The sequence below is a fragment of the Gracilinanus agilis genome, chromosome 2, assembly GCF_016433145.1.
Source record: "Gracilinanus agilis isolate LMUSP501 chromosome 2, AgileGrace, whole genome shotgun sequence".
NCBI lineage: Eukaryota > Metazoa > Chordata > Mammalia > Didelphimorphia > Didelphidae > Gracilinanus > Gracilinanus agilis.
The window spans coordinates 506,613,842-506,627,693 of NC_058131.1; the positions used below are offsets into that span (position 1 = coordinate 506,613,842).

The following is a 13,852-nucleotide window of genomic DNA, read 5'->3' on the forward strand; positions in this document are numbered from 1 at the left end:
TGGGGTTATAAATAAAACCAATTATATTAAAAGTTATTTAAAAATTTTAATTTCATGAAACACAGATTAGGTGACCCCTAGACAAGCTGGTACTACTGACTTAATAGAAGCTATACACCCTGAGTTCTAGGGGAAAGAATACACAAATTGTGATAAATCACAAAGAGCCCACGTGGAATTGAGGAAAAAAGACCACTTGTGAGCAAAAGAAGGCATGTTTACTCTAGCCTACAATAGACCTGTGTGAGGGCTGGAAATATGAGACTCATATAAAAGATAACATCAGGAAATAATGGTGTTTTGGCATGGAGGTATATTTGAGGCTATAAACATACTCAACAGTTAGAGCTTTCAAAAAAGGCCTTTGCCTATAAGATGTTAAAGTTGATTCCAATAAAAATGGTAAATAAGCACCAGCTACTGACAATTAAAAACAAAAGGAGAGAAGAATCTGGAAGTACTATATGTATGTATAGTATATGTTTATAGTATATACTATATTGTATATATAGTTATATACATATAGTATAGGAAAAGTATCCTGCTGAAGGCTGCAAGAAGCAGAGCTGTGGAACAATGCAGGACCACAGGATAGACTATTTAATGGGGAGCAATGAATGGCAACTTTAACAAAAGCAGCCAGGGGAACCATGAAGGGAAGTATCAGTATGGAAGAGCAACTCAAGGACATCTACGTCTTTTTTGTCTTCTCTCCACTCACAACACCTATCATCTATACTATTGTGACACTTTCCTATTTGGTCTCCCTGCTTCAAATTCATCTGCTGCACAGCTACCAAATTTATATTGCTAAAGCACAAGTCTAATCATGTAACTCCTTTGCTCAAGAATCTTCAGTGACAACTCCCTATTTGCTCTAGGATAAAATACAAACTCTTCTATTTGACATTTAAAGTTCTTAACAATCAGGCTCCCACCTATCTTTTCTAGCTGATTTTACCTTTCTCCTTATATTTTATGTTCCAGTCAAACTGGCCTATGTGCTCTCCTTATATGTGACACTTTCTGTCTCCTACACCTCTGTACCTTTGAACAGGTTAGCCCACAATGGCTGAAATGTTCTCTCTTCCTACCTCTTAGAAGCCCCAGTTGCTGTCAAGGCTCAGTTTACATGGCATGTCCTAAATAAGGCCTTTACTAATTCTCACAGTTGTCAGTATTCTCCCTGCCCCATATATGTATATGTACATATATGTTCATATATGTATATTAGAGAAGGAGAGATAATTCTTTTTATGTGTACATGGTGTTCCTACTACCCTCTAGTAAGCTCCTTTATGACTATTTCATTTTCTCTCTCTAGTGCTAAGAATGTTGTCTGGCACATGGTAGGTGCTTAATACAAATATTTTGAAAGAATGAATCATTGAGCACTATTGGTAATATCTAAAAAAAATGGCATAAAATGAAAGAGGTTCCCACAAGATAAGAAAAAGGCAAATATTGCCATGATTTCAAAACAAGCAAGATAATAATCTACAAACTATAAGCCCATGAGTTTGATTCCTAACAAAACACAATATCAACGCGATGATTTGCAAAGCATTTTTAAAAAGAAGCAGGTAAAAAATAGGTAAAAATAGGCAAAAAAAAAAAAACCAGCAGACTGAACCAATTCCCTTTTTGGAATGATTAAGCAATCTAGTAGATCAGAAGAATACTACATACACAGAATACACAGATTTTTGGCAAACTATTGGATAAACATCTATCATGCTATATAGCCTTCTGTACAAGACATAGAATATGTAGGCTAAATAAGTTAAGTGATCTAAAACTGGATGAATGACTGGCCCCAAGGAGAAGTCATTAATGAAACAGTCAACTTGAAGGGAAGTCTCTAGATTCCTAAGGAACTGTCTTGACTCTACAATAGTCACTATTTTAATCAGTGACTTAAGTATGGCAGGCATACTTGTACAATTTGCAGATATCAAAATAAAATGCCTAACACATTAAGTGACCAAGTCAGAATTCAAAAAAATATTGAGGGGATTTGGAGAAACAAATTTATTTAGATAAAATGTAATATAGATAAATGTAAATTCCTATACTTGAAAGGTGAGAATGATGAAACAAATCTAGTAAGATGAAATGCAACAGAAATAAATATAAACTACAACTACAACACTTGGGTGTTAAATGATCAATTTCATTTGTATAGATGGGAGAAGTATATTTAGGCAACATTTTTGTGAAAAGGTCTTGAGGGTCTTAAAAGACTGCAGGCTTAAATTAGAGTTTAGTGTCCAGGACAAGGGAGGTGACATTTGTGTTTTATTCTGCTTTGATCAGAACACATTATGAATATTGTGTTGAGTTTTAGGCCCCGCTTTTAAGAAGCCTCAACAAGAATTCTATTCTAGTTCTTGGATTAGGAAACCAGAGCTTATCTGGGTATCTTGCCGTCTATCTATGAGTAACTACCCCTTTCTCCCTTCCTGAAACAGTGACCCTCTGTATTGCACCTCCATACATCATGTTCTCCTCAGTGTGGGAGTTAATCTACTCAGCTCTGGAATTCCACACAGGCTGAGCTGAGGCTAATTAGGAAGTAAATTCAAATTCTGTCAGTTCCAGCTCACGTTTTACATTCCATTCAGTCATTCAGGAAACCAAAGCTTTTGAGGGCATATTTCCATTTGCCTCATTGCCACATATCTACCCTCCCCTTTCTACTTCTTGCTCTAGGAGGAGTAATTAAATGAATATTACCATTACCACTAGAAAAGACATAAGAGTTTACTCCCCTAGGGTTCCCCTAACCATGCCTATGACACCCCACACAAAAACTCCCTTCTTTTGCCACAAATCCCTTATTAAATATTATCTCTACCAACATCCCTAGTAGAATATAAGGTCTTTAAGAGCAGGGACTGTTTCATTTTTGTATTTATATCTCTAGTGTTTATTACAATGCTTGCACATGGTAGATATGAAATAAGTATCTTTTCATACATTCAAACACAAATACTGATAAAGAGGAACATATCACATATCCAAAGAAAGGTATTGAAAGGATTAGAGAGCATGTTAATATGAGGATTCGTTAAAGAAAGAGATATTTCATTTGGGAAGACCAAACTGAGACTCCAGAGTTTTAAAGGATATGACCAATATGTGTGTGCTCGGTGTCCTAGTGGCCTGTGAGCAGTACTTGGTACTGTCACCAAGGAGAAGAAAGTATTTTTTTCTAGTAAGTGCTGAGTTTGGGATGAGAAGGCCTTTCACTGTCAGTTCTGGCTCCATTTTTGTTCTTGTGATCATCCCAAGACTCTGCTTCATCGCCCTATCAGCTTATTTGAAAATCTATATTAAGAGTATGAAATGAACTATCCTCTAGCCCAGTGATGGGCAAACTTTTTAAAGATGGGGCCAAAGGAAAGGAAATGCTCATCTGTCAATCTGTTTCTAAGGCAACTCTTTCCAAGTTTCCTTATATTGTATCCTACTCATTGTATTTGTCAGATTAGGAATAATATCCTGTGGTCAGATAGAACATTTCAGGGGGCTGCATCTGGCCTACTGGCTGTAGTTTATCCATCACTGCTCTAGCCAATGTTCCCTGTACAGTGGTTTGGGTTTTTTTGGTGGAATGTGCTTATTTCTCAGCATTGGAATACATTTGGCTCAAATAGTCACTTTTTTCCCCCTTAAACTCTTTCCTTCTGTCTCAAAATCAATATTAAGTATTAGTTCAAATGTCATAAGAGTGGCAAGGGCTAGGCAACTGGGGTTAAGTAACTTGGCCAGGGTCACACTCACATGGCTAGGAAATGTCTGAGGGCAGATTTGAACCAAGGACCTCCCATCTCTAGGTCTGGCTCTCCATCTAGTTGCCCCTAATAATAACTTTTCCCACTTATTATATAACTTCATTATCAGCTCACCTTCCAATACTAACCCCAATAAATTCTGGTTTGATTCAGCAAAGCATCCTATTTGGTGCCACTCCTTTCCTCAGGTTTTTTTTTTCTCTCTGCCCCTCTTTACTGCCCCACCCCAATCACCAGCCCACTTAAGTCCCATCCCTGCCCTATAATGTGTTCAGTTTATACTCCTAGGAAAAGAGTTTATCCCTAGGTAGTTGTGTTCATCCAGCAAGACAAAGCCTTTGGATATGCTTCCTCTCAAAAGTTCAGGTTGGCCCATTGCCTGTCCTAGTATTTTACACTAGGTTGACCTACCAATGTTTTCAGGGAGTTCCGTATGATTTCCTGGGTTTTCTCCATGTTTTGTTACTGGGTTCTCTTCCTCTTCTCCTTCAGTACCTATTATAAACTCAGGCCGGGAATAGAGAAGACTGTCTTCAAGGTTGTCTGTGGGCTCCTAAAAGAACAGGACAAGAAGCTTCATGAGTTTTAGAACACAAAAGCCTTCATGAAAGAAAGTGAAAGAGGGTCTAGTTCACATATTCAGGCAATATCAACAGTGACCAATGAAGTAAAATTAGCCTACTGGGAAAAGTTTTTTATCTATCTGCAAATAAATATTTGAAAATAGTAAAACTGATCTATGAAGTTTTGAAAACTATTTTCCTGACGTGAATTTTGAATTCCAAGTCTAACACTTATGACCTTGGACAAATTACTTTACTCCATTATTGCTCAGTTTCCTCATCTGTTATATGAGGATAAGATTTGCCCTACTTATTTCATGAGGTTATATCTGGTACATATTATGTCTCTCCACGATAATAACATATTTCAATTGTGCTTTAAGTTTTATAAAATATGCTTTCTCTAAAATAATCCTATAATGTACAACATTTCAGTCATTTATTAATCATAACTAACTCTTTATATCTCATATTTGGAGTTTTCTTGGCAGAGATACTAGACTGGTTTACCATTTCCTTCTCCAACTCATTTTACAGATGAGGACACTAAAGCAAACAGGGTGAAGGGACTTGCCCAGGTTCACACAGTTAGTGTCTGATGCCAAATTTTTTTTAAGCCCTTACCTTCCATTAGAACCAGTAGTGGTTCTAAGGCAGAAGAATAGTAAAGACTAGGCAATGGAGGTAAAGTGACTTGCCCAGGGTCACACAGCTAGGAAGTGTCTGAAGTCAAATATGAGCCCACAACCTCCTGTTTGCAGGTCTGGCTATCAATCCACTGAGTCACCTAGTTGCCTCCAGAGGCCAGATTTGAATTCACAAAGAATCTTCCTGACTCCAGGCGCTAGCACTCTATCTACTTTACCACCTAGTGCTCTTCTTATAAAATAGGGATGAACATAACTACCCTCATTTTACAGATTAGTACAGTAAGGCTCAGAGGGAAAATGATTTGCTCAAGGCTACACAGTTGAGAGGCAGAGTTGGGACTCAAATCTAAGTCCTTTGACCAACATCATTTATTTATTAATTTTTTTCAGTTACACGTAGAAATTATTTTTGACCATTTTACCTTTTTTTGACATTTCAGAATTCAAGTTTTCTCCTTCTCTCCCTTCCACCCCTTCCCAAGGTGGCAAACTGTCTGATATAGTTTATACCTGTACTTTCATTTAATATACATTTTGATATTTCTCTTGCAAGATCATTTTTTAAATTCATGTATTAATGCTTTTCTTTATATTTGCTGTCATCAAACCTGTCCAAGAGAATTCTTCTTTTAATAAAGAAGTTTAAAAAAAAGTTAAGCAAAACAATTGATGCATTAACCAAGTAGGAAACTCTCCACCAAGAAGAGTGAAGTATGTTTCATTCTCAGTCCTCTGGAGTCATGAATGATCACTTCATTGGCCTGAATTCTGATTTATTTAGAGCTGTTTTCTTTACATTTCTGTGGTCATTTTGTAATACAGTTCTCTTGGTTCTGCTTATTTTGCTCTATATCAGTTCATATAAATTTTACAGTTTCTCTTTATTATTCATATTTCATCATTCTTATATTACAAAAATATCCCATTACATTTCAATAGTATAATTTGTTCAACCAGACCCTAACTGATGGGCCCCCATTATTTCTAGTTTTTGCCACTACCAGTCTCCTGATCCACTTAGTGATGGTCCATTTCCATGACCAAGAATGCTAAAATTCATCTTTGTAATCATAATCTTCTATCTTTCCATGTTCCCTTTGTACTTCACTATTCTGAAATTTTTTTCCCTCATAATGACCTCTAGTTCCTCCATTCTTCAGTGTTCTACCTGGCTGCATCCCTTTTGATAGCTCTGATTTTTCTTTCCTATTTTTGTCCCAGTGGTTGAGCACCTCAACTGTATTCTGTCCCCTTTATGTTATTTCTTCTTATCCTTTGCCAAACCATAACCTCCACTATCAGTTTCCACCTCTCTTTCTTACATGCTGCTCAGCTGTAGAAATTATATACCTATAATGCCTGGATCCACTGCAAATTTATGCTATCTAATTTCAAGAAGACCTACCTAGCTAGAAATCAATCTATTTGCTTTTTTTTAAACTAACTCTCTGTTATGCAAAAACTTTCCTTTATTCCTTCAGTCTCTCACATTATTCATATTCCTTCTCCCTCTTAACAGAGAACTTTACAGAAAACTTTACTGAGGAAATGAAGTGCGAAGTACCCTCTTGCCTCTGTCATCTCAAAACTCCTTCATATCTCACTTCTTATTTACTCTAGTTTCTAAAGAGGTTATGAAGGCTGTTCTCCTTGCTAAGACCTTCTATGTATGCCTTTAAATTCATCCCCATCTTGTCTCCTCCAACACCTTGACCCCATAATCATCCCACTCTTCAAAACTGTATCTCCCTAGCTAGTAGATTCCCTCTCTACTGCATATAAACTTAACCATATCTCCCCACCATTCTTTTAAAAAAACTCAGCTGACACTAACATCCTCTCAAAAATCGATCCTATCTCTCCTTCCTTTCACAACAAAAATCCTAGAAAAATGTTGTCTAAAAGTGTTTTCTCCACTTCCCCTCCACTCTTTTCTAAACTCTTTTCAAACTAAACTCTGACCTCATCACTCGACCTAAACTGCTTACTCTGTTACCAAATGTAGGTAGTAGTGGCCTTTACTTCATATAAGCTAATCTAATTCCTCCTTTAAAAAACAAACAAACAAGAAAACTGACGTGGCTTCCTGATCTCCTAAGGTATAAAAAGTCTAACCCAAGAGGAGATGGAGTTCCTTAGCTTTATGTCTCACTGCCATGTGAGTCAACATAACTCTCTTACCCAATAAATCCTTCTTTTGCTGATATTTTTTAAATGGAGAAAAGGGTAGTTATGTCTACCTGATCCAATATTGTTTCCTTGACTAGTATACTCTATCCATACTACCATTAAGTAATTTTCTTTTAGTTAAATATTAGATGGTTTACAAGTATAGTCTCATTTGTTTCGATCAGAGTAAACTAATAGACCCGATTTCTCTCCCACAACACAACTTCTCAACTGCCAAAACTGATAGTCTTTCTTCAATCTTCCTCCATATGTCTGAAACATTGACATTACTGACCACTCTCTTCTCCAAGATATAGTCTTCTCCAAATTTTCATGACCCTATTCACTTGTCTCTCCTTTTTACACTCTTGCCATATCTCAGTTACCTTTGCTAGATTATCATCCATGTCCAACCTTCTTTGTCTGTGGGTACCCCAAAACTCTACTTTAAACCCTTATCTATGATTCTTTCTTATATTTTCTCATAGTGCACTCGTCAATTCCCATGAGTACAACTATCATCCCTATATAGATAACTCCCAGATCTACAATTTCAGGCTTAGTCTAGCTCCTACTAGTCAGTATAATATAACAAAATACTAGACATTTTTAACTGAATGTACTATCTTAGATTTAACTGCAAACACCCATTATCTTATCTCTTTTTCCACCTCTCTTAATAAGTTTATTGTTTCTGTCAAGGACACTGCCATCCTTCAAATCATTCAGGTTCACAAACTTAAATGGTCATCAATTCTTCTTTCTCCCTCATTTCCCCCATACCCAAGAAAAAGTCAAGTCTTGTTTATTCTACCTCAGCATCTCTCAAATAGCTCTCCTCTACAGTCACAAGACCACCATCCTAGTTCAAGTTGTAAACTCAGTGTTCCTCAACACCCCACACCTATGTTGATGCAATAGCCTCCTAACTAGAAGCACCAATGAAAAAATACTCTGTGATTTAAAAAGCCCAAGAGATAAAATCAAGAGTATGATTTCCTAAAAACTATGAGTAAAACCTCTGAAAAAACTACAAGATTTTTACATGAGAAGCTGAAATAAAGCAAGTGATAAAAATGAAATTAGAGATTGGAAGAAAAAATGAAAATAAGAATAGCTTAATAAGGAGGCAGAAAACTTCACCCAAGTAGTAGATTCCCTAAAATTAAACAAAACTCAATGATACCATGAAGTAACAAGAAATTAGAACTTAGCCAAAATAATTTTAAAAAGTAATACAGTATCACAAATAACTGGCCTAAAAAACTGTACAAGGAAACACTTTTAGACTTTTATACCATCCAAAAAAACCTATCATCAACCCCCTATCCCAAAAAACTGGATACTATATTTCAAGATTTCATAAAGGATGATCAGAACAAGGATTTATTAGGATAAGATAGCAAAATAAAAATGTTTTAAATACACTAGTCACCTCCTGAAAGAAAGTCCAAAGTAACCCAGCAATGCCATAACCAAAATGCAGAGCTTCCAAGTCAAGGAAAAAGTACTACAAGCTTCCAGAAATAGAGAGTTCAAGGACCAAGAAACTCAATCAGAACCAGATCAGACATAGGAAAAACTACTATAAAGGAAAGAATCTTGTAATACATATTTCAAAAGTCAAACTTAAAGGCCAAGAATAACTTACCTTGTAAAATTTAAGTACAATCTAACAGTTATACTTAATATAATATATATTTATTTATTTTATATATACATATATACATACATATAAAATTTAATAGAATTGACCTCTTGGGGCAGCTAGATGGCTCAGTGGATAGAGTACCAGGCCTAGAGATGGGAGGTCCTGGGTTCAAATCTAACCTCAGAAACTTCTTAGCTATGTGACCCTGGGCAAGTCACTTAACTCCAATTACCTAGTCCTTAATGCTCTTGTGCCTTGGAATCAATACTCAATATTGAATCTAAGAAAGAAGGAAAGGGTTTAAATACACACACACACACACACACACACACACACACACACACTCACACTCTTCAGAACTTTCAGCCATCCCTAATAAAAAAGATCAGAGCTGAGTAGAAACTGAAATACACCACCAAAGAAAAAATCCTGATTCTGATAAAATCACAGAATTTCATCAAACTTTTAAAATAAAATCAGAACCAATACTACTAAATTTTTTCTCAAAAATTGAGAAAACACTCTACCATACTTCTTTTATGAGCCAAATATACTCATAATATCTAATCCAAAGAAAGATAAATCACAGATTTATAGACTAGTATCATTAATGAATCATAGATTTATTAATTTGTTAAATAAGACAACTATTCATCCAGAAAATCACTCATTATGATCAAGTAGGATTTAAACCAGGAATATAAGGAATTGTTCAGCATTAGGAACACAATTAGGAACACAAAAAGTAGCAACACAATTAGGTTAAAAAACAAACACATCAAAAACTACATGATTATCTCAATATATGCAGAAAAAGCCTTTGACATACTGCAACATTCACTTATGCTAAAAAACAAAAACAACAAAATAGAAATATAGAAAGACTTTTTAAAATATCTATCTAAAACCAAAATCAAGCTACAAATGCATTAGGAATATGTCAGAAGTTCCCACGTAAATAAAAAATAAAGCATGGATGCACACTCATTTTACTAATATGTGATATTGTTCTGTAAATACTAGCAACAAGAAGAAAACAGAAATTAAAGATATAAAAATACATAAAAAGATCCATTATATACATATGTATATTCTTATTTTAAATATGCAAATACACATATTTCTGATGATATAATGGTTTATTTGGAAAATACTATGGAATTAGCAATGACATGTCCTTAGATAATAAAGTTGTAGGCTACAAAATAAATACCTCAAAAATCAATAACATTTCTGTATAATTATTTAAAAATCCAAGAGGCAATAATAGAAAAGGAATCTCATTCCAAAAATAAAATGCACGGGGGAAGGGGGGGGTAAAAGGCAGAGTCAAGATAGTGCCTTAGAAGCAACAAAATTCAATTCCTCTGTCAAAACCATTCCATACCAATCAAAAACAAAGCACTTGAAGTGAGACAGAAAACCAAATACAACAACAGGACAGAGCCAGGGGATCCTCCTGATTGATTCAACTTAAAAGATACACAGAGAAGGTTGAATTCTTAGATTTAAGAAAAAGAAAGAAGGAAGATCCCAGGGCCCATCCCCAAACTACTGTGCTGAGACTCGGGCGGTTGGTGGAATCTCAGGAAGAAGGCTCCAGCCTGGAGGAAGTGCCTTGCTACCACAGCTACTTGAGACTCAGGGCTCTGACCACAGCTTGCAGGGAGGCAGCTGGAGGAGAAGATAGAAAGGAGGGCAGCCTTGTCCCAGTCTTCAGCTACCACTCCTCCATCTTGGAACACTGCCTCTGGAAGTTTTGGCCTCAGGGGACATTCAGCTCTGTAGATCAGCTCAACAGGCTTAATCCAGTCTATCATAGTGCAGAAGCCTCCAAAGGGCAGAAAATCAAAATCTCTAATATCCCTCCCCCACCTACTACACTGAGACTCATGGTAAGAATCAAATTGACTGGAATCCCAAGGCGAAGGCTGCAACCACAACAGAGTACCTTGGTACCACCATGGGAAGCTCGGGGCCCTGACTGGGCAGTTGGCAGAGAGGTGGTTGGCAGAAAGGAAGAGAGGATGATGAAAGTAACTACTTTCAGTCTCCAACCTTCACTTTCACCTTTAGCTTCTGCTGGAAGCTGGGGAAGATCTGGCCTCAGGGCACCTCAATCAGCCTAATCCAATTAATCAGCAAAGCAGAGGAGAAGGCTCATCAGGGCAGAAAAGCCCAAACTCACAGATTCAGCAAATAAATAGAGGAGCAAGAATACAGCCAATAAAGAGGGAGAAAGAAGGGAAAAAATATGAGTAAACAACAGAAAAAAAAATCACAATCAACAGGTTCTATTCAGGTAATGAACAAAGAACAAATAGAGCAGAGGAGGACCAAGGAACACCAAGCAAAAATCAAGGAACTCCAGCAAATTGGAGTCAGGTTTTGGGAGAACTCAAAAGACAATTCAAAAAACAATTGAGAGGCTGAAGAAAATTAGGGAAAAGAACTTAAAAAGCAAAATAGATCTTCTGGAAACAGAGGCACATGAACTAAAACAAGAAAATAATTTCTTAAAAGCCAGAATTGACCAACTTGAAAATGAGGCAAAGAAAGTGAAAGATGACATACAAAGAAAAATAGACCAAAAGGAAAAGGAGGATCAAAAAGCCAGGGATGAAATTCAATCTTTAAAAATTAGAATTGAACAATTAGAAGCAAAAGACTTCACAAGGCAGCAAGATTCTATAAAACAAAATCAAAAGAATGAAAAAATTGAGGAAAATATGACACATCTCACTGATAAAACAAAAGACCTGTAAAATAGGTCCAGGAGAACCAATTTAAGAATTATTGGACTACTGGAAAATCAGGACAAAAGAAAATGCCTGGACATCATTCTACAGGAAATTATCCAAGAAAACTGCCCTGATATTCTTGAATAAGAGGGTAAAGTAGAGACAGAAAGAATCCGCAGATCATCTCCTGTATTAAATCTCTAACTGAAAATGCCCAGGACTGTTATAGCCAAGTTCAAGAACTAAAGGTAAAGATACTACAAACTGCTAAAAAGAAACAATTCCAATATCATGGAGGATTACACAGGACCTGGCTGCACCCACACTGAAGTACCAAAAGGCATGGAATATGATATTCAAGAAATCAAGGGAACTAATTCTACAACGAAGAATAAACTACCCAGCAAAATTGACTATATTCTTGCAAGGGAGAGTATGGTTATTTAATAAAATAGAAGTTTTCAAAGCATTCCTAAAGAAAAGACTAGACTTAAACAGAAAATTTGATGACCAAATACAGAACTCAAGAGAATCACCAAAAGGTAATTAAGAAAATGGGGAAAACATTTTTAGGGACCCAATAAGTTCAAATTATTTGTATTTCTATATGAAAAGATGATATTGGTAACTCTTAAAAATTGTCATTATCATCAGGGTAGCTAGAAGAAGTATACTTAGAGGGTACAGTGACAAACTGTATATGATGATATGTCAAAAAATATAAAAAACTATTGGAAAAAGAGGATAATACTAAGAGAAATGGGGAAAAGACAAAAAATGGGATAACTATATATTTCATAAAGAAGCACACGGGAGAGATCAATATAATGGAAGGATGGAAGAGGTTGATGACAGATAATACTTAAATATTATGCTCATTGGTTTTGACTCAGAGAAGGAAAAAAAATCAGATCCATTGGGGCAGAGAATTTTATTATGCCCTATAGAGAAGGTGAAAGGTAATAAACAGGCTGGTGGGGAAGGGAGCAATATACAAGGGAGGGAGAGGTTGGGGGTTATTTGAAAGGCATTATAGTAAGAGGGGAATAATAAAAGGGAATGAGGTAGTAAGGGGAGTAACAATAGAGAGAGGAAAGTGGGAAGACTGACTAAAAGCAAAAGGTTGGAGGGGAGGGTAAGAGGGATAAAAGAAAAGGCAAAATCAAAGAAGGAAGTCAAAATGGAAGGGAATACACAAACAGTAATCATAACTGTGAATGTGAATGGGATGAAGTAATCAATAAAAAGCAAGCAGATAGCAGAATGGATTAAAAAACAGAATCCTTCAATATGTTGTCTATAAGAAGTGCACTTGAGGCAGGTAGACATAAACAGAGTAAAGGTAAGAAGGTGGAACAGAACTTACTGGGCTGCAACAGAGATAAAGAAGGCAGGAGTATCAATTATGATCTCAGACAAAGCTAAAGCAAAATAGATCTCATTAAAAGAGATAAGGAAGGTAATTACATCTTGATGGAAAGCAGTATAAATAATGAAGAAATATCAGTACTCAACATATATGTACCAAATGGTACAGCATTCAGATTTCTAAAGGAGAAACTAAAGGAACTTAAGGAGGAAATAGATAGTAAAACCATACTCATGGGGGACCTCAGCTTTCCCCTATAAGAACTAGATAAATCAAACCAAAAATAAATATGAAGGAAAGTGAATGAAATATTAGAAAAATTAGAGATAACATATCTGAAGAAAAATAGGGATAAAAAGGAATATACCTTCTTTTCAGCAGCACATGGCACATATACAAAGATTGACCATGTACTCGGACATAAAAACATTGCAAACAAATGTAGGAAAGCAGAAATAATAAATGCAATTTTTCAACCATAATGCAATAAAAATCATAATCAATAAGAGCTTATGAAAAGGCAGATTTAAAATTCATTGGAAACTAAATAATCTACTTCTTCAAAACTGGTGGGTCAAAGAATAAATCAAAGAAACAATTACTGACTTCATTGAAGAGAATGACAATGAGAAAACAACATATCAAAATCTATGAGATATAGCCAAAGCAGCATTCAGTGGAAAATTTATATCCATGAATGCATATATCAACAAATCAGAGAGGGAAGAGGTCAATGAATTGGGCATACAACTTAAAAAACTAGAAAGGAATAAAATTAAAAATCCCCAGATAAAAACTAAATTGGAAACTCTAAAAATCAAAGGAGAAATTAATAAAATTGAAAGTAGTAGGAGCCGGTAAATTGAAAAAACAAATAAACTAGATAAAGTACCGGTTAATCTAATAAAAAGA

The 13,852-nt window shown here is 35.7% G+C and overlaps 1 protein-coding gene across 3 annotated transcripts in view; it reads right to left on the reverse strand.

The window, feature by feature from the left end:
* Positions 1-13,852, reverse strand: part of UNC79 (unc-79 homolog, NALCN channel complex subunit) — a 310,022-nt gene that overhangs the window by 149,609 nt on the left and 146,561 nt on the right. For all 3 annotated transcript variants that reach the window (XM_044662137.1, XM_044662136.1, XM_044662138.1), the window contains exon 17: positions 4,209-4,350. In XM_044662137.1, coding sequence (XP_044518072.1) covers positions 4,209-4,350 — 142 coding nt within the window. The remainder of the gene's footprint in view (positions 1-4,208; positions 4,351-13,852) is intronic.